The sequence below is a fragment of the Psittacula echo genome, assembly GCF_963264785.1.
Source record: "Psittacula echo genome assembly, chromosome: 9".
In the NCBI taxonomy this organism is placed as follows: domain Eukaryota; kingdom Metazoa; phylum Chordata; class Aves; order Psittaciformes; family Psittacidae; genus Psittacula; species Psittacula echo.
Genome location: NC_137745.1, coordinates 5,220,865 through 5,247,894, shown reverse-complemented (window position 1 = coordinate 5,247,894; position 27,030 = coordinate 5,220,865). Strand labels below are relative to the sequence as shown.

The window sequence follows — 27,030 nt, the reverse complement described above, 5'->3', positions numbered from 1 at the left end:
TTGTAACCCAGAATTTAAGCTTCTGGTTATCAAATAGAAGGTTATGGGTGACTTGATCACTGTAAATGAAGTACTTTGGGTAGGTACATTTCCTATACATGGCTCCTCAAATCAAACATTTTAACAAGATTCACTGAAGGTTGAAATGAAACATACAAAAAATCTCAATGGCAATTTCCTAAATGAAATTCAATAGATGTTCATTGAAATAATATTCTTCCCTACTATTTTAAAGTCTGTAGTGTATTTCCCCACACCAGCCCCTTCAAAGAGGTATATGCTTCTTTTATTCATATACAAAAGGGCAGCAAAACCAGTCCCTTTGGCTGTACCCTATGGCCTGTCTCTCAATCCATGCAGTGCAGCACCAGGAGGAACGTCTGGTCCTGGGAGACGGAAGAGTCCCTGTGACGGGGAAAGGTGAGGACTAAGAGCTTCAGGCCACAAGAATTCTCCTGAGGGGGTTATGCTGAGTATGTGACCTGTGGATTGGGCGTATGTGACACAGATAATGTGTTAAAGCTCAGATTAAATTATGTATTATGTTATGAGTAAGGGTAAACTTCTGTTCTGGACAGATTTGGTGGCATGAAGGAAATAAGCAAAATATTTTCTTTCTCCAAGAATAACCTTGGTGTCTAACTATCATTTGCTGATGCACTGTCACAGGGCACGCTGCCTTGTATGGCATCCTGGTAATGGTGAATGGGAGGTTGATGCATTTTAACAGCCAGCACCTAACAGGAAAGCATTCTCCTGCAACAGAAATATTTGCAAGCAAACAACTTTTGTCAGTCAGATACCATTATTACTGAAATAAAATACAGTTGTCCCAGGAAACAAAAGCTTTCCTTTTCTGAGAAGAATATATTTCCAGTTCATAGCTTTCATCCTAATGCTTCAATTGAAATTAAAAAGGAAAGAGATGTCTCTTATTCCAGTAGAAACCAGGCCACTTTTACAAGTGACAGCCACTTGGCCACTTTGCCAATGCCAATGGCCTGTGGTGTCAGCTTTATGTTAACATTTTTGTGCTGATAGCATAAGAGAAGTGTGACCAGGAACCTGTGACTTGAGTTTGATTAGAGGAAGTGGAACGCCACTTCCATGTGCTTTGTTTTCAAGGAAGTTAGTTTTCTACTCCAGTATTAACTACCAACTGGAAAAATACCATTTTTGGAGCAATGAATGGTCACTACCCAAATATATTTAAGTACTAGTAATTTAACCACTACTGCTTAGCTAAGACATCCCAACTTTCATTGAAAAATGAAAAAAAGAACAAAAACCAAACTAACTGAAAGGTTTCATCACTTGTTGAAATGACAAAATGCTACTAGAAGCATTTTATACGTGCATAGTGTTTACTGTATTGAAACACTGAAACACTCCATAGATTCATGTTCTTCTGAAGCGTGACATTTATCCATGAGAAATTTCTTTCCTGTGTGAAATACATCCTGGGAACAGCAGTGGCTGGAGCACTAGTGTATCACTGACCAGTTTTTATGTTAGTATTTCTTTACCTATCAGCACAGCTCAGCTTCAACTGCTCTTATAAATCACATTCTCTTGTTTCTTCTTCACAAACCTCCTCTTTGCAGACCAGATAAATGAGTTGTTGGTTCAAAAATAATATTCAGAACATTTCTGCTTTAGGGGAAGAGTTAATAAGTTCAGATCAGTGGAATGATGTCAGCATCTTAAACTGATGTGAGTCTCTAATTGGGGCACAATGTCAGCAGAAAGCAGGATTCATGCTTGTACAGCTGACGCAAATGCCACCCAGATAAACATTGATCTGCTATGAAAAAACACACATCAGTTAGGAGATAAAAACTGCCATACTGGGTCAGAGGAGATTTCATCTAGCCCAGCATCCTATTTCTGATACAGCCAGCAGCACAAGTTCTGCGAATATTGTTATATCTGGCTATCAACTGACTATCTAAGGATTTCCTTAACTTGCTTTAAGTTCATCCACAAGTTACCACACATTACCTTTTTTAGGTAGCACCAGGTCCCATCCTTCAGTTAGGGTTGTTGGTTGAAACACAGAGATAGGCCAATTTGATACATGAATATCCAGAGACATCAAGATTCGTAGAATCCCAGACCGGTTTGTGTTGAAGGGACCTTTAAGCTCATCCAGTTCCAACCCCCTGCCACAGGCAGGGACACCTTCCACTAGAGCAGCTTGCTCCAAGCCCATGTGTCCAACCTGGCCTTGAACACTGCCAGGGATGGGGCAGCCACAGCTTCTCTGGGCACCCTGTGCCAGCGCCTCAGCACCCTCACAGGGAAGAACTTCTGCCTAAGAGCTCATCTCAATCTCCCCTCTGGCAGGTTAAAGCCATTCCTCTTGTCCAGTCCCTACAGGCCCTTGTCCAAAGCCCCTCTCCATGATTTTTGTTGTTCCTTTAGCACTGGGAGCTGCTCTAAGGTCTCCCCTTAAGGAGCCCTCTCTTCTCCAGGCTGAACAAGCCACATCCATAGTAGCTTTAATCTTTAAGTTTTCACCACTCTAAAAACCCAAAATGACATTTGGAAGCAACTGACCCCTCAATTTGCAACTTCTCTAGAAACAGTCTTCAGCCTTGGCACAGGGGAGGCTTCACCCATTTGCTTCAGCTGAAGCAAATCAATCCCTTTTGCAGTGATGGTCACTTGTGAACCCCAAGTATAGAATACAGGAACCAATATAGAATACAGAAACCAATTTTTACAATCAAAACCTACCTTCTACTTTCTAAAATCTTTAGGTACTGAGTCAGGCTAGTGCCAGACCCTTGAGAGCTTGAATTACTTGCAGGCAGTCTGCCACACAAAGTGGTGCACTTGAGGTTTGGATACGTGCACAGTGACCAGGTCTGCCACCCTCCAGTGTGGGAGCAGCAAGGTTTCCTTTCTGAGGACACAGATTTGAATATGTCTCCACATCAAATGTTTGTTTTACACAGAATATTTACAGGTTTTAAATCTTTAAAGCAGGGACATAACCGAAAGTTTGAAAGTAAAACAACTGAACTCCTGATAGCTTTTAAATCCCAATAGATTCTCAGGCACTGAACCATTTTGGATCTGGGTTTTTTCATCTAACCCTGGCCTCAGATGTGCACGTGCAGCTCATTACTGTATTGGATTTGCACCTACTTAGGGCAAGGCTGGAATTTTTTGATCTGTCTTTACTTCACAGGTGGTTGCTATGTGTCAGTTATGTCATGCCACATCCCGGTGGGGGGGATTTTCATCTCCCAGTAACTTCAGAAAGGTGCAATAATGCTAACTTTGATAAAACCAATTACACCAGACTCTTTAATGTTGAAAACGTTGGGATCACTCTTACAGAAGTCCATCTGGCTCACATTGCGCTGTGTGAGTCTCAGATAACTTTGCCCTCATCCCTCCCTAAGGCCCGTTTCAGACTAGGGGGGAGGAGAGAGAGATAAGATGAATTACAGCCAGTGTAATATGCTGTCCGCGTTACTCTGCACCCATTCTTCTTTCCTCGCTGTGCAGTTGGAATCTGGCACCCTCACTCAGCCCAGATGCTACCAGTACCAGCAGTATTGCCAAGGCCTATGGTCCCCACTCCAGCTGAATACAGACATCATACTGGACAATAAACACATCACTTGATGATACAGACAACCATTGCATTTAGCATTGCCAAATGGAAGACAAACTCTGCCCTGCTATTCTTCTGCAACTCCACAGATGTGCATAAAACTGGGAAGCACAAAATTGTGCTCTGCTCACGTGAGAGAGGGAAAGAAACCTTAAGAGGCTTTTGTTTAGACTAGATTTTGGGAAATGGGAGGAGGAAATCCTTCTTTCTAATTTGCCAAGACATATTGCCAGTCTACCAAAAATTCACCCAGTGAATGAAGCAGCTCCCAGTCTCCTGGACATCGTATGAACTGTACAATCATTTGATTTCTCCTGAAGGGCTGCTCTCTACATTAACCTAAACCACTCGGGTCTGCCTCACGTACCTGCAAATGTCACCATCCGTTCCACTGACAGGCATTTCTGTGCACTCCCCGTTGTCTATAGCCCACTGCTGGCCAGCTCCACAGCAGCTCTCAATCAATTCCTTTGTGGAACCTGCATAGAACACACATTCAACATTATTTAAATGGAATGGATTGGGTTTAGCTCTGTTTTCTTAACTGAGAAGATCTTTAGCATAACAGTAGTTCAGCTTTTTCTTCTTTTTTCTCTTTCTTCTTTCTTCCCCCATTTCATTTGGTTATATGCAAAAAAAGGCAACTGATACCTGCAGTATCTTGACATGATCAGTCACCTGGTAATATCTTTCAGGGAGGAAAAAGCAGCAAATTAGTTTTAAACACAATAAAAGACACAACTGATTTGAAGACAACTCCACCTTTGACATCTCTGAACAAAAGAAGCCCTGTAAAATCATGCTTTGCCACCTAACTCAAGTTGGTTTAGTAAGTCATTATGCTGTTGTAACAGTGCCTTCACCACAAGACCAGGTTGTTCCTGAACACTGCCAAGAATAGGGCAGTCACAGCCTCTCTGGGCATCCTGTGCCTGTGCCTCAGCAATGGAAGGCACACATGTGCCCCACATGTCAACACATGTAATAAAGATGGTCTTTAAGACCACAGGGCTCTGCTTTCTCCACAAAGAGTCAACGGCCCAGTGCTGCACCTGCTCTCTCCACTGGCTCATCAGAAGTGAGTTCACCAGTTCCTTTTAAAGCAATTTATATGGATGTAAGGAACATCTTGCAAATTTCATTCAGACTTCAGGCCAGTTTCCGGGATGGTTTGGTGTTGCCACAAAGAGGAAACAAGACAAAACCACCCCAAGTCAAGTTGTAGGAGATGTGTGGATGCAATGGACCTTGGATGTCTCCACACCTGGGCGCTCTCCGGCCAACACCCAGCAACCCCACGCTGCACAGCAGTGTGTTTTCAAGAACCCTCAGCTACTTTTGGGGCTTCAGTCTGTGCAATGTTTCTATTTTATGCAGCATTATTAACAATGTTAAAAATATACTTGAGTCTCAAAAGCTGTGTTATGTGTAAGAGGTGCTGTATGACATGAGAGGGATGATATATCCAGTTAAACTAGGCAGGAAATACACTTTGTGCCAGGTAATTACAAGACACTGCTATAAAACGGTGTTTCAACACCATTTTAATTCAGTCCTGTGGTGGAAATGCCATTCATTTTACCAAGCATTGAAACACATTTGTTGCTACACTACTACTAGGTTTAAAACCCAAGAATATAGCAGAAATTACTAATCTACAGTAATCTACACGATTTATAATTCCAATCAAAATGAATTACTCAGTCCTCACTAAAGATTCAATAGCAGACTGCTGGGCTCGAGTGCCATTCTACTGAGCAGTTATATTTACCAAATATATCACCTTCTGTTATGAGCTTATGAATAATTAACTGTAGAATGCAGTTATAATAAAATGAACCATTGCATTTTATCTCAATCAGGATTAGAAAAACTGAATAATTCATAAGAGGACTCAGTCGTTAGCATGGATTTATGATACTTTGATTTTACATTAGAACTAGATACATGTGCAAGACTGAAGATCACATAGGTCTATGCAGGATGCAGACATTAAGCTATAACAGACTTTGAAATACTTAAACATTCAAACAGAGCTTTGTTTATTTGGGGCTTTCATGATTTTAGCAGATTTAGAAGTAGATTTGCATCTGCTCATGGAAAACAAAGTCATTTAAGTTGAGAACACCATAATCCTCAATATTTGTTATACTGTGCGCATCTCTGATACTTCATAGAGTCATTTAACAGGAGGACCTGTTAACAGATAATTTGCTACTTATGAATTTCTTCACAAGTAAAAGAAATAACTTATTTCAGGCTGTACTATAAAACACCATCATGTCTCCTCACTTATTTTCCATTTAGTAACTTACTTCCTACAATTATCACTCTACCTCACGTTGAAGATATGAACCAAAGTATATTTTGACCTAATCCCAAGTTTGTGTACTGTCTTTTAGAGGCATTTAGAATTTAATTCAAATAGTTAGAGAAACATTTTCCCTCCAGAGAATTTTAACTCCTCCTTGACTGCGCCTTGAAACGTCGCTTTGTTTCACGGCTGGGTCCAAACCTGACTCATGGCTCTATGGCCTCCCAGTGACCCAGGGACACATCAAGGTTTTCCATATGATATCTCTACACCTTTGATATGCAGGATTTTCACCTTTCAGCTACAAGCATCGAAATATCTGCCATGGGGGGGGGGGTGTGTGTGTGCATTTTAAAAAGTTCAGCTGAAGCTCAACCTTTACACTGAGGAAAGCAGACATTTAAAGGCTACTGAATTACTTACACAGGGAATTAGAATAGCAAAGGAGACAAAAAGGATTTTCAAAACCCCTCCCTTCCTTTCCACCCGCCAGTGTTCACAAATCATGTTTTGAGAGTGATAAAGCACCGGCCAGCTCTATGATGGTCAAGAAGGGATAGGATATTTCATTTGCTTAGCAGAGGTTTCCTGACACTAAAGCTCCACTGATTTCAGCTTCACCTGAATTTCCACAAACATGCAATGTTCATAACCTCCATAACCAAGCTGAGCTCTTGTTCTTATGATGAAGCTAGCTATCCAGCTCCTATACCTGAGGAAAATCATTTATCTTCCTCAGTACTGCAGTACTTACTCTTGGGAGGAATGGACGACACTAAAAACCAACAAACACCACAGGATCTTGCAAGGAAATGAGTTTGTGCACTGAGATTAATTCTGATGTGGAGGCTTCTAGAGATGAGGCACTCCATTAAGACGCATCTTCATTCTGAAGGTCTCATTGCTCATCCACAGAGGAAGCTGACAGCCGTGACTCTCAAGCCATAACATTATTTTTGAACAAAACCACTGCACAAACCGTCCAAGCCCTGAGCTGCCATAAATTATCCACCTTCGAGCCCAGTAGAGCAGCCTCACAGCCCAGCATCACCTGCAAGAAGGCAGCAGCACATCAGCTTAATGAACCACTCTCGGAGAGCGCCTAATGAGCCTCCTCAGCAAGACCCATGGCAGATGACGCCTTCACAAGTAGCAAGAGTAGATTGATAGAATCCCAGGCTGGTTTGGGTTGGAAAGGACCTTAAGATCATCCAGTTCCAACCCCTTGCCATGGTCAGGGAGAGCATGAAGTCCTTTACTGGCGCACACCTAGCACCCTCCTGAACCTTAAAAACAACCTGTGATGAGGTATAAAAATTGATCTGGTGGGACAGGCTGCTTTCACCTGCTGCAACCACCCTCACCCACCAGACATGAGTGGAAAAGGAACAGAAATGGTACAGATCAGAACAGGAGCAGTTGCCACCACCTTTCCATAAGCACACACGATCAAGAAGGGATCAAAGCAGCGTGCTGCTTTTCCTGTCTAGTCAGTGCTCATGACTTGTTTCCTGCTCCCTTATAAAAAAACCCCAAAGCACCTTGAACATGTGTTTATAGTTTCACATGTGTCTATCTTTCCTCTTAAAAGAAGGGGTATCTAAACCTGCAGAGCATGCAGCACGTCCATTTCACAAGATTTGTTTGCTCACACTAGAGAAAAAGGTATTGTATTTCCTTATCAAATACCTGCCTGAGAACATAAACCCCTAAATTATGGCGAATAATGAAGAACTTCACAGAACAACAATTAAGTTGATGGAGTTCTTAAAAAAATGAAAAATACCTGTTTCCAGGGGGCCTTCTTTCTGCTCCAGTCTCTTCATCACTTAAAGCTTGAATTAGTAACAATAATAATAATAGTACTGTAGCTTTCCCCTGTAACAGTTTGTCATTTCTTACCTGTCAGCAGTCTGAGAGGCTTTATTAAATTCCCTCACTGAATTTTGCCATTCAGTGTACAGTGTAACATGCTCTTGATTCATCAGAGATGGGTAGGAAGACATTTTAATTAGTAAAGGTGAAGAGGAGAACAACATCTATCTTGGCAAAGACAGGGGAGGGGAGAGTGACAACACAGCCCCAGAGCCAGCTGCTTTCACTTCAATTTGAACCACCACTTACGTCATTAGGCCTGGTTAAGCTTTCCCCAGGACCTGTTCCCAGATAAATGAGTGCATGGTTTATTCTGTGCAGATTATTGCAGGCTCCTTAAAGTCCTCAGTGTCCACAAGCAGATTTGACTCTAAATCTCACTGAAATGAGAGTAGTGCTCAAGTGTTTCCATGACCAAACCTCTGTTAGCTCATTGCTTAGGAAGGGGCTTTAACCCACTTGCACTCGTGAGGCTTTTAGGCTCCTCTCATTGGAAATAGTGAAAAAGCAGATTTCAGGAGAAATACAGGCTGAGCTGAGTTCAACACACATCCCATGGCTCCAGACCAGTACCTAATCCTTCTTTCCTCTTTTCCATCATCCCCTTCCATTCCTACTGCACTGAATTTGCCATGCCATCACCACAGTAATGTGAGGGAGTTCCATCACACTTGCAGCAACCTGCCTTCATTTTCAACTTCAAGCAAAGCGGGTTTCTAAGGTCTCCTTCTTCCCCTCAAGTCACCTGCATCTTTTTAGAAATCCATCTCACCGTTCATCCAGGACAAGTTCCTGTTATATTGCCTTCACTCCTTGGGAGGCATCTGCTTTCTATTTCAACCTGAAAATGCTGTTTCCTACATTACTCTTTTTTTCATAAATTCCTTATGCTGGCTCGCTTGGCAAAATATGAAGAGTTGTGTCTGCCCAAAGGCACAATATAAAACTGGATAAACCCAAGTGAATGTTCTCATTTTACTACGCACTGTACAATAAAGACATACATCAACATTGCCTCAGCCAGGATTGTTTGGCAGATTTTGTTCAAAGTGTGAATGAATAGCAACCTTATATTCCCCCTGGCTTTAGTTCTGGATAATTCTTGTAAGTCAAAACTTGTATTACCTGTGCCAGAGGTCAGATAATTTAGACTATGTTTGGTCTTTAACGTTTCCATGACAGCATCCTTTATTAGCTCCAGGTTGGAAGAATGGGGGGAGAAGTGTGTGTGCGGGGGGGAATAACTAAATAAATTCTTTAACCTTTTTCACCAACTAGAAATCTAAGCAATTTCTCTTCCTGCCTTTGAAAACTTTGGCTCACTGAGATCCATCCTTCTGTTGCTGAGTTTAAAGTGAAATGGTTCGTACACAACCATCCTTCTATTAGCCACAATAATAACTCAAAGCAAGCATAATGTTTCTTGCCCTTCAGCGTAGTCTTGGCTGTATTTTCCTCCTTGACTTTCCTTCCCCAGATATCGCACAGAGTATATTTCTGCTGGCTATTAACTTTCAAGAGAGCTGAGGCTTTGGAAAGCCTGGTTCCGATTATCCTTGTAATTCCTGCCTAAGGAGTTTTATCTTGGGGGAGAGTGCTCCTTGCATGCTCCTTTTTGTGGCTAGGTAGGCTCCTTTCTTCACAGCCATCATTTCCACCAGCCCTATTGAATTTCCAAGTTAAATGAAGAGTGATGCAGGCAGGGACTGTCTGTCATGCAAGATGACTGAATCTGCTGCAACTCAAGCATTTAGTAACACAAGTACTTTGAACATGTTCTTACAAATTGAGCTGAGGCTGGAATGGGAGTTAAATTACAGGCGTAATATTCCTTAAAAAGAAAAAGCAAATAAACATAAAAAGGCAGAAGGATGTGTAAGAGCTTAATGTAGCTTATGTGCTCCCACACTTACGTGGGGTTTTCTACAGAAAAGATCACTAGTTTCACCACGTAACTATTCAACCCCCAATCACTGCAATGCTAGGGACAGCCACCCATCAAGACATGTTGCTGCTTCTTCAAGAGTGTAGCAGTGAAAAAAGTCTTTGTTTGGGAAGGTTGATCACGGACAAGCCAAGCTGCTGTGCCATGTCGGAGTTCAAGTGCTTAACAACACTAGATACACCTTAGTCATGCAACCCATATCAATAATGTATGTATCACCATTTGATCTCATACCAATCACAGTAGAAATCGTACTTCTGTTTAAAGTCACAAAGAAGTGTTGTACATTTGTATCTGGATCATATCTTCTTCACTGGGGCACACATTGCAGGTTCAGACACTTCACACACACTGGCGGAGCTAACACATGAGAGGGAGCTGCTTATGAACAGTCATATGAAGCCAATCCCAAAGTCCACCCATCTTTCAGGTTGCATCTTTCAGGAGCTTTTAGGTATATGAGTTTTGCAACTTGAGTAACTGAAAAAACAAGAAGCCAAGCAGCTGACCCGTGCTTGATGTGCTTCCATCAGTCCAACCACACGAAGCACAGAGCCGGAATACACACCCCAAGCTGCTCTCTAGGAAAGCCCATCCAGACACTGTTCACTGACAACTCTTGAATCATTCTGGGAGAAAAAACAAGCCAAGATTTTCTTTCTCTTCACAACCAGTTCATGCAAAGTAGAAACCCAGTAAAATCAATCAGCGAAGTTATTCACTGTGAATTGAATGCTCATCTCTATTCAGAACATTGCTGAAACAAAGTGGGAAAATTGACTCACTGACTCATTCCCAGCTGCTGCCTTGTTTTTCCTGCTGCATTTCTCGGCATGGCTTTCAAAGTAACCTGACACAGGGTGTTTGCAGGGGCCACAGCCCTTGCAAACTGCCTTGCATACCTTGAGAAGGTAACCGAAGGCAAGATTACACACCGGCATCAGGCAGCAACCCGGTCTCCCAGGGGAGGTATGTGCCCTTCCAGCTCTGTCGGGACAGGGCTGAGGTTTGTTCACCAGAAACTGCTCATCAGAGGAGCGAAAACTCCAAGTTTCATTGAGTTTCTAATTAGTGCATAGGGATGCTTAAACTGCTCAGAAAAGCCACTGCAGGGCTCCAACTCTCCTTAGCAAGGTATCCTCCTGTACCTATTGCTAGTCCTTGTCAAGTTTCTAATCCTAAATGGCATTGTTTATTTGGTTTACAATGTTCTGAAGAACTCTCTCATTTCCTTTGACTTTTCTTTATGAAGTTCTGCAGTCAGTGTTTGTGCAAGGATTGCAGCAATAATGATGGTGGCCCAGGGCATTTCCTGGATTAATGACAGGCTGGAAGAGTTGATGGCCCAGGGCTCTGCCTTGATCCATTAACCCCGAGGACTTTCAATTCTCCAGGAAACACTCACTGCCAGAGCAGTTATGGTGAAGGAAATTCAGTGGGATACTTTAGTCATCAGCACAGAACAAACTTCCCTTTATCCTTCACAAATGTAGGAGGAAAGAGTAATTTGAATGAGCTGATAATGGTGTTTGGAATGTTTCAGGGGAGTTTAGCAGCCGCAAGCAGGAAGCATAGCAGGAAATTTCTCTTGCCATGCAGTGTGCATCAGAACCAGAGCTGTTTGGAAACAAGATTGTTCAATTCCCTAGGAAATTAATAATTTGGGGTGGAAATTCGGAAATGAAGCACCTTGTTTGAAACTGTTGCTGTGGTTTCATACAGGAGGTACTAGGTACTCATTTGTCTCATTTCTACTTCCAACTTTAACTCCAGCTCAAACTATCTGGTCTCCCAGCTGCAGCTCAGCATAACCCCCCACTAGAGACTTTGGCCACAATACACCAACAGAAATACAATGACACGAAGTGTTTAATTCCCTATTTCCTCCCTGTCAAAAATCTACACCACCCAGATCACACACAGAAGTCCTATGTTTTCTTTCAACTCCATGTTTCTAATTAAAAGTAGCAAGTCTTGCTTGTGTGTGCTCATCAGTATTAACAATGCCTTAGTTTACTTGCAAGTACTGTTAGTGAAGCCACCTTCAAATAAGACTCCATTTGCAAATTATTGTAAACTATGGTCAAAGTGGATGTTTTCACCTGAAGCTAGGGTTTGAATGTGCCCATGGAAGCCTACAGGCCCTGTCTGCTCCTTTACTAAAAATTAAATATGTAGAATTGAATATGTAGAGTAACTCTGAACACGTTTATATCCAAGCAAGTCCTTAGTTCAGCAGCATTGATGAAACTCAGACACGTGCTGACTCAAGTCCTGTACAAGGCGCAGTGTGGTCGAGGATAATAGTGCTTCCTCCAGGGAACAGTCAACAAGAAACATCTGTCTCCCACAGAGTATGAAATAATCATAGGGATATTGTGAATAGACTGGCATTTCATTAACTGACAGCTTATATCTGTCTCCACAGAAAGTATTCCTTCAGCCATATCAGCATTTTATGCTTTATATAAAGACAGCCACGATGCTTTTCCTTCTCAAGCTCTTATGCATACACCACTTGAACTAAGTACAAACACAACTGAAAAGAAGGAGCCACGGTCCAGTTTAGCCGTGTTCTCCATACACAGCTAGGAAGGGGGTTTCCCCTCCTGATCCTGCCCAGCTGGAGGAGGCCTGTGTGCCACAGCAGCACTGGGGCAGGCTCCACTGCCTGCCCACAGCACCTGAACCAGGCATGAGTTAAATCTCAGCCGGAATTCCATCTCCTGCAATGGACTCTGGCTACACTTCCCACTTGGAAACTGCAGACTGCAGCCAATTTTAAAGGAATTTACATTCCTGAACATATTTTACTTTGGAACCAGAGATGAAGAGAGAGAAAAGGGACTGACTTGTGAAAAGCTCCAACTCTGATTCAAATGTGTTCTGGAGCATTTGGGATAAAGGCGGCAAATTCTACTGAAGGATGGAAGAGTTCTCTTCATCTCTCCCATAGAGGCTTATTACAGTTACTTATTGCAGGAGACTTCTGAAACAGAGTAAAAAAAAATACTGAAAGAGGTAGAGCTTTACATGCCACTTCATCAGTACATTTCCAAAAAGCAGAATTTATTATTTGTATGTAAATAGTAAAGAGTCCACTGCTCATTTTCTTTCTTTTTTAATATCCAACCACAAAGTGGGAAAGCAATGCCCACTGGCACACAGCACCTGCTGAGGCTGAGGAAACAGAAGCTAGATAAGGGATGAGGTGATGGAGAACAGAACTAACTGCAAAACAGAGGAGGGAAGTGGGTTTAATGCTCCATGTTTAAAGATCAAATTGTAATTGGATGACAGAAGTATCAGGACAGTTCCATTTTGAAACTTCTTAACCAGATTTCCAGTTCAAGTCAGCCTACTACTAGCTAATGATCGGTGCACAGTCTCAGTTCAGTACTGGAGGCTGTTGATAATAAGATCCATACAAAGCACTCAGTGGTGATGGAAACCTTTTGGGGCAGCTTGTAAGAAAGGAGCTGAGTGTCTGTATACTTAAATCCAGAAAAGTCTGGACACAGCTGCAAAAAGAAAATAACTTGCTGAGTCATCAGCCATGAAGAAGGGATCCAAGTGGTTGAAACCAGGCTCTGGGTGGCTGAGAGGTTTTGGAGCACCACCAAACTGTAGAGGCCCTCACAGGCAAGCACAATGCCTGGGAAGGATGAGGTCCTTCACATCATTCTCACAATTTTAGTTCTTAGCTTAACAACTGTGCTCCATTAACAGAGTTAGCCAACAGCTTCAAATGGGACAGTGTTTGTTTATTGTCTTTATAGGCTACAAAAGGTTGATGCAGAGTCAAGCTTTTTAATGTCTGCCTGGGTTTAAAATGAAAGTTTTTCTCTTCCCCCTCTTGAGTTCTCAGTGGCCTCTTAATTTATAAGGAAAAAGAGCACAATCTTTGCACCTTCACTGAGAAGACCCTGCCCATTTTGTCTGGGGAATGGAAAAATACATTCACAGCCCAATAAGGCATAAACTTATCTTCACATATGAGACAATTACTTCATACAGAGCTGCCTGCATTCTGAATTGCTACAGGAACAACTCTGGTCAAAGTACTGACACATCGTTCACACAGTCTGCATTCAGTTTGAACGCAGAATGGCTGAAGTGCATGGTTAACCCCCTCAACTGTGTTCCAAGAATCCAGCTGCATTTCCACCCTTGAAATCAAAGGGATATAAATATATCCTGCACAGAGACCAAAATCACTAGGCAGATATTGGGTTTCAGTGCTTTTATCTCCCAGTGTCAGTACACCTTCTGAAAAACAGATCCTTTACACGAGATCTGAGAACACAAGTGAAAGAAACTCATCCCTTCTTGGTTGTTCAATAGATCCAGGCCAAGAGGAGAAATATCTTAGCACTAACTACTCACTGGCTGTACTTGCAAACACTGACATCACTCTGTAAAGGGACTGTAATGTACATTTTTAATTCTGTAGCTGACAACCTGATTTGTTATTTATGTGCATACAGGTAAATGAGCACAAACCAGGTCTTTTATAACCTACTCCGTAGCAGCAGGACTCTGCATAACTTCTGGCCTCTCCAGCAATCACAGAGATCTAATTTGGTTTTATCTGGATTTGCCAATTACACCTTTCTAGGCTGTATCTGAAATCTCAGATGGGTGGGAAACGGATCTGTAAAGGCAAATAACAACACCAGGCAACCCAGAGATTCCAGTGAAGTGCCAGTAGCATCTCCTCATTTTCCTCATCGAATGCAATTTTTTCTATTAACCTTGAAACCAGCCTCTCTTGCTGAGAAAGATCTCTGACAAACCAAGATCACACACATCCCAAATGGGATCCTGGAGGCAGGAAAGAGGCAAGTTCCTGTGGGAAGGACTCCCTTTACCTCGCCAGGCTCCAGGTCACATTTAAACCCACAAACTCTTTATCTCAATACCTGACTAACACATGCAAGGGGAAATCCTCTGTTAACAGCGCTAGAACTCAAATGGTTCAAGACTTCAGAGATGAAACTTGACATAATGCAGCCACTTCAGAATAATGTGCTTGCTGATGGCACCTATGAGATGAGAGCTCCCACACTTGGCACCAGCTGCATTTCTACGTGGCCCAGAAGCTGTTGCGCCACTTTCCACCTCCATTGCCCCATCACTGATAAACTGATGCAGACCTCAGAGGGAAGAAGGGAAGCAACGTGCAGGACAGCATGGGACAGTACACCATGTTCTTGGCAGTGGCCGGGCACCAGCCACACCCCTCCCCCAGTAAGGAATGCATCTTTCTTAATCAAGGGAGAGCTTCAACTTTGAACGTGCTGCTTCTCCCAGTCAACAAACACTCTTTGCTAACTGTCAGCTGTTTCCTAATCACTGCAGGACATCAGCTTTCACATAGGACAAGGGCCATGCAGGGGTGAGAGGTGAAGAATTGCTCCCCTGCATAAAGCAGGAAACATGGGGTCAAAATCTGACTTGTGATGTGGCTTTGCCAATCTGCATTAACCTGCAAGGAAAAGGAAGGGGGTGGAGTGAAGACAGGGTATATATGATTCTAACAGAGTATCAGCACGTATCTTCAAAGTGTCTGCAAACCAAAATGAAAGCCAGAATTCTTTATCACGTCAGAGAGGCGAGTCCTTATAAATAATTAAAGAAAAATGTACCTGTTCCCAACACAGGAGTGCTTGGAAAGCCATTAACCCAATGAGGCCAAGCTGCAGGTATCTAAGATGCATTTTAACTTGAATTTTCCAGTTCTTTCTGCAGATGAGATGATAGAAAGTTTTCTGAGGCTCAACACTGTCCCCATGGCTCTGATGTTTGGTACAAGGACATGGGAGAAGGCTTTTCTGTAACAGCAGCACCATGACAAGTTAAAGCTGCTGTGCCAGGGGCAGCTCCAAAGCTGTGGGAGAAGCACCCCCTCGGACCCCTGCTCTTCTCGGCAAGGGCTGGGACCACCAGCAGTGTGTTGGCAAGGCTGCTTTTAGGGAGGAGTTGTTTGTTTTTAAATTCAAGTTAAATGCACTGCAACCACATTATAATGACAGATTGGCTATCTGGCAAAAAGACAACGCAAAAACTCCTGGGATCACAAGCTTTCTAGGCAATTTGTTACAAAAACTTTCACACAAAATATGAATATTCCGCTTTCAACAACAGAGAAGTGCCATCCACGTGTTTCAGGTTAGGACCACTCCAATCTTGCCTCACCCAAAATGCACTGGGCAAAGGCAGAGCTGTGCACGCAGTTGTGGCCTGAGCCGAGTCTGTGCTCACACGGCACTGTACCATGTTGATAAAAGCATCAGTAACCCAGCTGCTGGGACAGACAGAAGTAACCAGAGCAGCGACAGCTCCTCCTACACTAAACAATGTCATCTGTGTCCAGCTGGTTTCCTGTAGCTCTTACCCTGGAAGGTTTCTCTCTTTCACCCCTGGTTTTCATCTCCGAGTACCTTAGTCTTCTCCCTTTGCTAACAGCACACATTATTCCTGTTTTTCTTGACCCTTTTTACTTATCTCCCCCGAAATCTCTTTTCCCATGTCTTTTTGGAAACTCTCCAACAGAAAAAAAACAATCCCTTCCCTTTTATGTCAGGGCACAAAACAACCATTCAGCAAGCCCACAATTCCTGATGCTCCACACACTTCCCACCACACTGCTCACATGGTCTACATTTCCCCTTGCCCTTGATCAGTCTTAAACCTTTTTGCACTTTGGCTCAATGACTCAGCAAAGCTTCTGATTTCAGCATGTATCAAAGGTCTGGGAAGAGGAGATCCATTCTGCTGTAGGCAGCACCAGCACATAGTATGCCTGCACTGCAGCACCCCACCACACAATTCCTGCCTGGAACCACCTCAAGCCAATGGATGGAATCGAACTAATACAACACCTGCACTGAATTCATACAGTTGGAAAAGATTTGATTCCTTTGCAGCAATTCACTGACTTTCATAGGACGTTCAGTCTCCATTGCCTATACATTAGCTAGCACTGTAACAGAGTGAATAATACCATAGAATCCCAGGATGGAAGGGACCTCAAGGATCATCTCGTCCAACCTTTCTTGGCAAAAGCAGGGTCTAGACAAGATGCCCAGCACCCTGACCAGCTGAATCCTAAAGTATCCAGCATTGGGGAATCCACCACTTCCCTGGGGAGATTATTCCAGTGGCTGGTTCTCATTGTGAAAAATTCACCTCTTGATCCCAATTGGAATCTCCCCAGAAGAAACTCCTACCCACATTATCTTTTCCATCACCCCTTGTCTTTTCCATGGGACTCCTGATAAAAGGGGATTCTCCATCTTCTTTGTAGCCACACTTTAAATACTGGTACACAGTGACAAGGTCCCATGAGCCTTCTTTCCTCCAGGCTGAACAAGCTCAGCTCTCTCAGCCTTCCCTCACACACTGCCCAGTCATCCTGCAGGGTGGCTCTCTCTTCCTAAGTGTCCACTTATCCACTCTGCTTAATGTCATTGGCAAACTTCATCAGGATGCATTTAATCCTATCATCCAGATCACTTATGAAGAGGTAAAACAGATATTTGAAGAACTTGAGAGAACACAGAAACCTGAGTTCACAGTTTCATGAATTCCTAATGTTATTGAAGTAACTTACATTTCCAGCATGTTAAGCATACAGCAGAACTGCCTGGCGTAGCATAGCAATTTGTTAGTGAGGCTGATTTCTTTTCCACACCCTCACCTGTTCCAGTAATGACGAGTGCAACTCCATGCACTTGATTTGTGGATTAAAGTTACTTAGCTAGGAAGTAATATTTAATACTAAAAGGAGTGAAAAGAAGCCTTCTAAATACATTTTTTGCTTTCACCATTCTCATCCCCTCTATAAATCTCACATTTTAGTTGCACAACTGCCTAGGAGTGGGGAACTGTTTCACTACTTCCAGCTTTCCAAGGCTTTATGTCAATGTATATCTAGGATATAAAGTTTAATGACATCAATTGTCACTGATAATCAGAGATAAAAGAAGTTAACCAGCATCTGTGCAGTGAGGTTGGCACATAAAAAACAACTGCAAATAAGCAAAATATTTTAGCATTTAGACACAGAAGGTTACATTAGTTGCCAAGACTCAACATCTGGCTTCAAACAAAACCAGCCCAAGGCCAGCAAGAGCCCAAATTGTCCAGTTGTCTGCCAGCAACATACAGATCCAACTTGAACAGAAACATGACAGGTAAGACTTTCTGAAGGCTTTTTCCATGGAGCAGTTCCAAAACACTTCATATGCTGAAGAAGTCAATTAAATTTGATACGGTTGCTTGACATCCAGTGACATTTGCTAAAAAGACAGACTTGACATTTTTAACTCTTGATGTAATATTTTCACAATCCAGCCCAGCATAAGAAAATAAGTTACAAGTTGAACTTCCGAACTATGTACCCAGCACCATCCAGTACTGATCCTGTTGGAGCAATGCAAGCGATCTGAAGTTTTACAGGTATACATACAATCAGCAATGTAAAAAATTATTATTGATTACAACCACACAGCTTCACAAGTGACAGCTTCTGTCCTGATATTTCCTACTGCAATACATCCACTTTTTTAGTCACTATTTTCTTACTTCTAATTCTGAGGACAGACTGACCTGACACTCATTAGAATGACTTCAAGCTGAGGACACTTTCCCTTCAGTATGGGTACAAATGTAAACCCCAGCAGCCTAACTCACAGCAATCTCTCTTTATGCGTATCTTGACAACATTCTCAATGCCTTGAGAACTGTTTTGGCTGCCAGCATGAAGAATTGTGCCCATATATGAAGGTATGTACATCATGGCCAAGGTCACCTTCTTTTCATACAGATCTCAGATGACTTTTCCTTCCCTTATCACCCAGATAAATAGATGGGTCTGTCACACTCCATCTTTGCAAAATGATTTTTTTAAAGTAGGATCCAAGCTAACATGCAAGTTTCCTATATTTTTTAATCATCTTATCAAGGTACTTTTCCCTTAATAGTGGTAATCTTCAGTTACCAGAGCCGGTGCAATACAAATGCGCCTCCCAGTCCTCCTTCCCCCATAAAAGAAAAGATTAGGCAATTTTTTATGCTTTGTGAAAAAAACCCCATTCGTTTTCCCTTTGTAGCTGACAGGATTTGAGGGAACCGGGGAATGGGGATAGTGACAAAAGACTAAAACGTGTGGGGCTCCTGACAACAGCAGGGAGGGGCAGACTCCTCTGGACAACGAGAAAAACATTGCTGCCGCGTTCCTGCTCCACGTCACTCGCTCAAGCGAAGGCTGCCAATTCCCGTGCCAAGAGCGAGCGCAGGTGCCAACATCCGCTGTGGCGCCAGAGGCAGGGAGGTGCAGGCAGAGAGGAGGTGCCAGCAAACCCCCTCAGCTGGGTGGAGGCAGCAGCACACCCGGGCCTGCGGTGACCCTCCTGTGCTGAATCGTTTTGCATGTGTGAGGCTCCCGTGGGCCAGGACACCCACCACTGGTGCCCAGCTGTGGTCCCAGCAGCAGAGCCCTGCCCAGGGCCACTGCCTTGCTGTGCTCCAGAGCAACCCACGTGCCTCCTTCACCGGGGCAGGAGCCAACAGACCGGGCTCTCTTATCCAAAGTTCTCCTTTGTGAGCTATCTGCCACTGAGGAGTCTATGCAAAACATGTGCATTGTGCTCTTCATTTACTACAACTACGAAACACATTCCTGCCTCCCCCCAGGAGACCTGGCTCAGCCAGCTCCAGCTCACAGGTATGAGCGTGATGTTAGTTATGATTTACTTCCACACAGATACAAGTTTATTTCAGCAGACCAAAAAAAACCCCAAGAGAGAAGAAAACAACAACAAAAGATGCCGACCATATGTCCCATTAGATCCAGAGGATCACACTTTCTACAGCTGAATCTGACACTGTGAAGAATGAAGATCTGCCTTGTCTCATAGCATGTGGCTTTTGAATGACATGTTCAAGAAGTACATTTGTAAATAAGGCATAACTGGCATAAACTGAAGAACACAGGTCAAAAAAAAAAGTGATGCTCTGGCAAGAAACCAACAAAAAGCAGGCGCTACATGTACTGCTGTTCCTTTCTGACTTCCTTAAAAATGGATATGGAGATCCACCAAAATCCCCCCACTCCACTCACTAGTCTGTGTTTTCTTTAAAAATGTCTCAGAATTTGCAGTGCAAATTATAGCCACGTCTGCAGAGCAGAGAGGAAGCTGCAGTCACTTACCTATTACCTGACACAATACTCCTTTGTTTTCTTTTTTTCCACAGGCTTTCACAAACTGCAAATGACAGAAGTGGGCTTTTGACCTGCAGGGATTGTTGCTGCTTATCGTAACACTGTCCCCAGAGGTAAGCTGTTTGTGTAAAGGCTGTGTAAAGACCAACCTTAAAGTTGCAATGACAGCTGAAGCAGGGATGCTGAGCACATCTTCAGACAGCCCACTCTCTGTTTTGCAAGCGTCATGGCAGCTTTAAGCCCTGTGTGGTGCAAGGCTGTTTGCTTTGCCAGGCTGTAAGAAGACAGTTAGTTTTTGCTTTTTCTCAGAATCACAGAATCACCCAGGTTGGAAAAGACCTTTAAGCTCATCAAGTCCAACTGTTCCCCAGCATTGCCAAGGCCACCAGTAACCCACTGGTCACTGGGGGCCTTGTCTACACGGTGTGTGAACACTTCCAGGGATGGTGACTCCACCACTGCCTTGGGCAGCCTGTTCCCGTTCTTTCCTGACTGAAGAGCCTGTGTGAATGACCTCACATTTGACCATGGCTACAGTGCAAGCAACGCACACAGCCCTGTGCAGGCCCCCTCGTTACTTGCTGCTCCCTCAGCCTACACATCATTTACAGGCTGCACCCACCATGACTCTAAAATTTCTGATCAGGAAAACCCAAATACTGCTACAGGACTGCATGGGAGCAGCACGCAGGCTCTGCTTTGTTGGAGTTTGCACTTTTTTACCTCATGTCAAAAAGAAATGCTTCACAGAACAGTACATTACACGTCTGTATAGCTATGGCCAATCTTACACACTTTTTTTAAGTTGTCAGCCAGAATTCCAGTTGAATCCCAGCCTGGTTTGTGTTGGAAGGGTCCTTAAAGCTCATCCAGTTCCAACCCCTGCCACGGGCAGGGACACCTTCCACTACAGCAAGTTGCTCCAAGCCCCTGTGTCCAACCTGGCCTTGAACACTGCCAGGGATGGGGCAGCCACAGCTTCTCTGGGCACCCTGTGCCAGCGCCTCAGCACCCTCACAGGGAAGAGTTTCTGCCTAAGAGCTCATCTCAGTCTCCCCTCGGGCAGGTTAAAGCCATTCCCCTTGTCCTGTCCCTACAGGCCCTTGTCCAAAGCCCCTCTCCAGGTTTCCTGTAGCCCCTTTAGGCACTGGAGCTGCTCTAAGGTCTCCCCTTCAGGAGCCTTCTCTTCTCCAGGCTGAGCCAGCCCAGCTCTCTCAGCCTGGCTCCAGAACAGAGCTGCTCCAGCCCTCGCAGCATCTCCATGGCCTCCTCTGCAGTCGCTCCAACAGCTCCACGTCCCTCTTGTGCTGCTGCCCCAGAGCTGGATCAGGACTGCAGGGGGGGTCTCCCCAGAGCGCAGCAGAGGGGCAGGATCCTCTCCCTGAGCTGCTGCTCACGCTCTGGGGGTGCAGCCCAGCACACGGGGGGTCTGGGCTCAAGCGCACGCTGAAGCCAGGTCACGGGGAGCTTCTCACCCAACACACCAAAGTCCTTCTCCTCAAGCTGCTCCATCCAGTCTCCCCCAGGCTGTAGTTGTGCTTGGTGCTTGACGTTGCAGACAGCCAGCCATGTCAAGGCTCCTGGAAACACTAAAGCTGGCTGGCCTGGGCAGAGAGAAGCAGCCCAACTGCAGTGCCACAGGGAGGACCAGCCTCACGCCAGACAGCACCTCACCGCAGACACACAGACCTCCTCTCTGGAGGACCATTTGAAATGCCTGCCCTCCCAAGGAGGCTCAGCTTGCACAAACAGTATTTAGGACAAATAACACCATACTGAAGTGCAAAATAGACTTTGGTCTTTTTAAAGTGGGTAGACCCACACCTTCTCATGCACAAACAATTCAGAGACTGGAAGAGGAGAACCAACTGTGCAGGACTTTGAAATGCCCTCCCCTTGAGCAGCTTCCAGGCTCTGATGGAACAAATGGTTGAACTAAACTGGTTTGGGCAGAATGCAGATGATACTGTCCGGAGAACCTGCAAGTGCCTGACACATTTACTGCTGGGCAAGGTCAGGCCCCGTATGCCCAGGTCCAAATTCACTCCTTTCAATTCAGTTCAGTTCCCTTCCTTCCTCTGAGAAAACTTCAGCTGCACATACAAATTGTTCCAGCATTATTACCCCGAGAAGCTGTGGCTGCCCCATCCCTGGCAGTGTTCAAGGCCAGGTTGGACGGCACTTGGAGCAACCTGCTCTAGTGGAAGGTGTCCCTGCCCATGGGAAGGGACATCACGTTTAAGGTCCCTTCCAATCCAAACCATTCTACAAATCAATAAAATCACAGGTAGTTCACTAGTTAACTAAAATGCTTTCTATTTTTCACACAGACAAACTATGTGCTCATCTTGTTTCAGCTGGAGAAGTCCTTATCACATGGGATATACCTCTGCCTGCCTTGGCATGCCAGCTATCAAGAATTGTAATGTCACAAAACCATCATCTCCTCTGCTCCCAGATTAGGGATTTTCCATCAACCCCCCTCAGCCTGGAAAAGGCCCAGGGCAGAGTCACCCTTACACCTCAGTGGAGCCAACCTTGTGCAAACATTTTACTTGGGAACAGATACAGTGCAGCCATGAAACTTTCATGTCACTTAGCACAGCAGCCCCCTATTTACTTATTTCATACTTCTTTCATCACACCTTCAAGCGTTCTTTCCGATTGTGACACAGTGACATTTCACTGCTGACACTGCAGGACCACATGGATTGGCACTGCACTGGAGGCTCTGCTGTGCAAGAGGCTTTCTTGGACCACAGACTCTGCTGCTCAAGCCATGAGTACAAGCCCAGTGACGAACAAGTTCAGAATCATTATGATGAGTGTAACTCCTTCAAAAATAAAGGTATTCTTACATTATCTTACCTGTTTTGGCAAAAGGCAAAAACAATGACAAAAGTAACACACAGCTATTCACAGAGTGGGAAATGGTTTAGGGGTTCATTCTGGCTGTACTAATCCCATCATGTATCAAATATTCAGCTAAAGAAATACCTCTAAAGTAAAGAAAAAAGTCTTATTCTACTTTTTAAAGAAGTATTTAACAGGGTATTTAAAAATCAAGCTCAATTAAAACCAACAGAAACCACCACAACAGCCTGTTACCTATCCAAGAGATAACAATTTCCATCTGTAAAAATGCAGCCCTGAAGTGACAACCAACAGCGTGAGTGTGATAAAGAAACCTGCTTATCTGCTCATTAAAAGACAATTCAAAACTAAATCTCTCATTCTGCTGAACCAAATTACTAGCAAACAGATAGCTATTAAATGCTACTAAATTAATCTTTGCAAGCCTCAGACTCTTAATTTCTTGATTGTATGTGTAATAAATACCAAGAGCTTGAGGTAATACAATATGCAGGAGGACTGAATCATTTCTTGGCCATACAAAGCGGAGATAATTTAAAAACTTTATGTAATCTTAGCAGACTGACAGCTGAGGTAACCACCTCAAATGACAGTTACATCTAAAGAACCATATGAAACACAGCATTATCCCAAAACTCCTTTCTCTGTCATCATTCACTGAGTGAAAGCTATTGTCAGTGTGCAACTTTGAATACTAGAACCTCCTTTCGGCATGGAAAGAAAACCTTTACCCAAAATATGAAGCTTAAATAACTGCAAATAATACATGGAGTGGAAAAGTCAATCAAAAGTAAGGATGATTTGCTATCATGAATGTGGTACAGGCAACAAGAGGATAATTCCAAGTAGTACAATGGCAGTGCCAGTTCAGAGTACACAACTTCAGTAACGAAACCCATAAAAAAGCGAAACAAATTATTTACTAACTACAGTGCACTGTATATTAAACATTAGCTTTCATTTTGCTCATAAGAGGATGAGGGTGACTTATAAAAGGAAAAGAAAGCTTACCTGTATGCCTCAATACTACTAATGAATTGGTTGATGAACGTTCTGACCAGTAACCCAGACCAACATGCAGACAAAGGACTGAGGAGAAGGAAGGACTCATCTGTGCACGAGGCCATCACTTCCTCCTCGCACACAGGACTCCAAGCAGGAACTTGTGGTGTTCCTTCAGGAGCAAAAATGTACTGTAGCCTTAAAAAGCAGATGTAAGTCTTAGATGTGTATGTACAGGCACGTAATTCTAATAGGAGTTACACCTTATGATACCTGCACCTCCACTCCTGCAGCCCAACCTGCAAAGTGAGAGCCCTGAAAGGTTCTGCTGCAGACCCCGAAGCTGACAGACATGTCACACCAGCAGTACAAGCACTATATGACACTTGCCCACAGCTGTAGCACAGCTTTGGAGGCTCTGAACTCCAGTGTGCCAGAACATCCTGCACAGAAGCACGTGGCACTTCAGAGCATTGTAGCCCTCTCAGCCTCCTCTAATCAACAAGGATCTCTGTGAATCCCATGGGTTTGCTGCTCAGTACACTGCCCATCAATTAGCTTCCTTAAAACTTTATATTCACTATAACTTAAGTAACAGAATCTCAAACCTGGTTGCAAAGGTGATAGGTGACACCACAGAACTCCACAGAGACCATACTATAAGATGCACAGATCATATTGGGAATTCATTATATCGGCAAATCACTCACAGGAAAGCTGAAAGATCTGCTCCCATTCTAGACAAAAGGACTCAGAGGCATACACCTTTGCAATGTGGGCTTCTCAGCTGCAGCTTCAAGACTTGAGACAACCTGAAAGCCTAAGTGAATTTTTACCCTAAAACTTTCTTAAAACTCGAGTTAAATTTAAAAGTGTGGCCAGCAGTGCCAGTCATTTTTAAGCTGGATGGGGAGTGAACTCCTTAGCGAGGCATACATTTTCACAGCACAATAGCAATGAGAGAAGACACTGATGATAAAGAAGCTTGAGTCAGACCAGGAATAGACAGCTTGAGAGCATCTGCAAAACAGGATGGCTGAGAACTTTCTGGGATGAGTCACCGGAGATAAGAAGGAAATGAGGATTACTCAAACCAGGAACAATTATCAGAGCAACATAATGGTTTTTGATGGAAAATTAATGTTTTATTCAAGTGATGTTTGGGAGGTGTAATTCCTTGTATCCAAGCAAGTCTAGAACTCCAGCTCCACCTTAAAGACGTGGATCTGACTGAACTCTCATAACGGTACAAGCCTCCTGAACCACATACTTGGACCTTTTCAAAAGCTAGGAAGCAGAATGGTATAAATGAGATTTATGAGACATAAGGTCACATAGATGTGGATGCGTTTTTGTTAAGTAGATAAAAGCTCTTTGGGAACAAACATTTATCCCAGTATATGGTATAAAAGATAAACAAGCACTGTAAAGTCTTCCATAGATTTTGAGAAAAGCTGAGCCACAAAGAACACTCAGCTCCAGCCTTATCCAGAAATGTAAACAGTTTCAGGGGGCTGGTTGCCATCCACAGCCTGCAAGTAATTAAACACTAATTCTCTACCACCTACTGAGTAAGAAATTGGAGAGGAAATATGACACAACGTTCAGTATGTGCTTTTCAGGCCAGACTGTGTCTTCTGTGCATCTCTGTCATCTTCACTAGAGCAGTACTTACTGACTTGCTCTCCCCATCTAACAACACACAGATGAGGCTAGAAACCTTCACAGGCAGAATGACAGATTTCTATCTCAAAGTGAGGGATTTCCAGCGTCAGCTGAAATTGTCCCAATACATCCAAAGCCACTCACAAAGCAGAAGGATAGGGCAAGAAACATTCCCAGTTCCCTAAGTGGGGCTCATTTGTGATAACCAAATCCTTGAGAAGACCTTCCTGCATTTCACCAAAACATTTTCCACTTTATTTGCAGATTCTTTTTCACTGGAAGAAGATGAAAGGCTTTGTTGCCTTATCTGTAATTAGATGCACATTGGTCACACATTCCTGGGACAAATAAACTGAATTTACCTTAATAGGATGCTTTCATCCAGCTGAACTACTTAAAATGTGCTGCTGCTTTGTTGCACAGAAACATTTACAAAACACAAATCAAACCCAGTCCCAGGATTCCATGGCATTTTTCCGAGCTCTACAGATCTCCTGGGGCAAAAAAGGAGGAGAAAGTGTTTGAAGCATGAAGGATTTTTCCCTTCCCAGTCTCCAGGCCTATGTGAACCCTTGCTGGAGCTGCTTGGTGATGTCAAACACATCCTCGCCCTCTGTGGCAAGGCTGAATCCGACTGTGGCAACACAAGCATCAGCATCGCTCCTCAAACCCATTTGGGTTTCATCCCTAGGTCCAAGCTTTGCCTTGGCAGACAGACTGAATGCCTGGTCCAGACCTCTATTTCCAATTCAGACCCGTATCTATGGCAACTATGATACTATTTGAAACCATTCCTGTTTAGCTGCCTCCAAGTTGCAAGTGGAAGAGAAAAAGCCAAGCCCAGTTTATCACCCAGTCCTCTACCAGCACAGTGTGTGATGAGCAGGACATTCCTGTCTGGTCATCTCCCCTCCCCTGCTGAAGGTTTCTGCAGGGCTGATTTCTCTCTCTGTGTTCTCTGTAGGGCTCAGCAAGAGAAATGCCTTCATCTGGATTTCACACTCTGACTTTACCAGCTCCTATCAGATTCATCCCTGCTGCAGTGACCTTCTTCTGAATGTGCTCCAGCTACGCACAAGGATAGGTGCTCGGAAAGATGGGTCCCCCATGGGTCACGGCCACCCCACCTCAGCCTCCATGCCCGCAGAGCACGACGGCTGGGGAAGGGCTGCAACAGGGCCTGAGCTGAAACACGTGCATGTCTGAATGTTTTTCATTTGCCTTTTTTCCTTTTTTTTTTTTTATTTAACTTTTGCTTTCTTTTGCTTCTTATAATTGGCTGCATTTTATTTAGAAGCTGGGTTGGGTTTTTTGCTTGGTTTTAAACACTTGAGATTTAGTTTTTCCCTTTGAGGAAGACTGTGGCTCTCTTACAATTTAACTGAAAGGTGATGTTTTGGGACAGCCACATGACTCTGGATGGTTTACAAATAACCACAAATATCAGATTACTTGAATCATGGTGTAGGATTTGGCATTCCTTCCTTAATTCTGCAGGT

The 27,030-nt window shown here is 43.7% G+C and overlaps 1 protein-coding gene across 1 annotated transcript in view; it reads right to left on the bottom strand.

The window, feature by feature from the left end:
• FBLN2 (fibulin 2) overlaps positions 1-27,030 on the bottom strand; it is a gene marked incomplete at its 3' end in the record, with an annotated part of 74,790 nt that overhangs the window by 33,685 nt on the left and 14,075 nt on the right. The window contains exon 2 of the mRNA XM_080625676.1: positions 3,996-4,107. Coding sequence (XP_080481802.1) covers positions 3,996-4,107 — 112 coding nt within the window. The remainder of the gene's footprint in view (positions 1-3,995; positions 4,108-27,030) is intronic.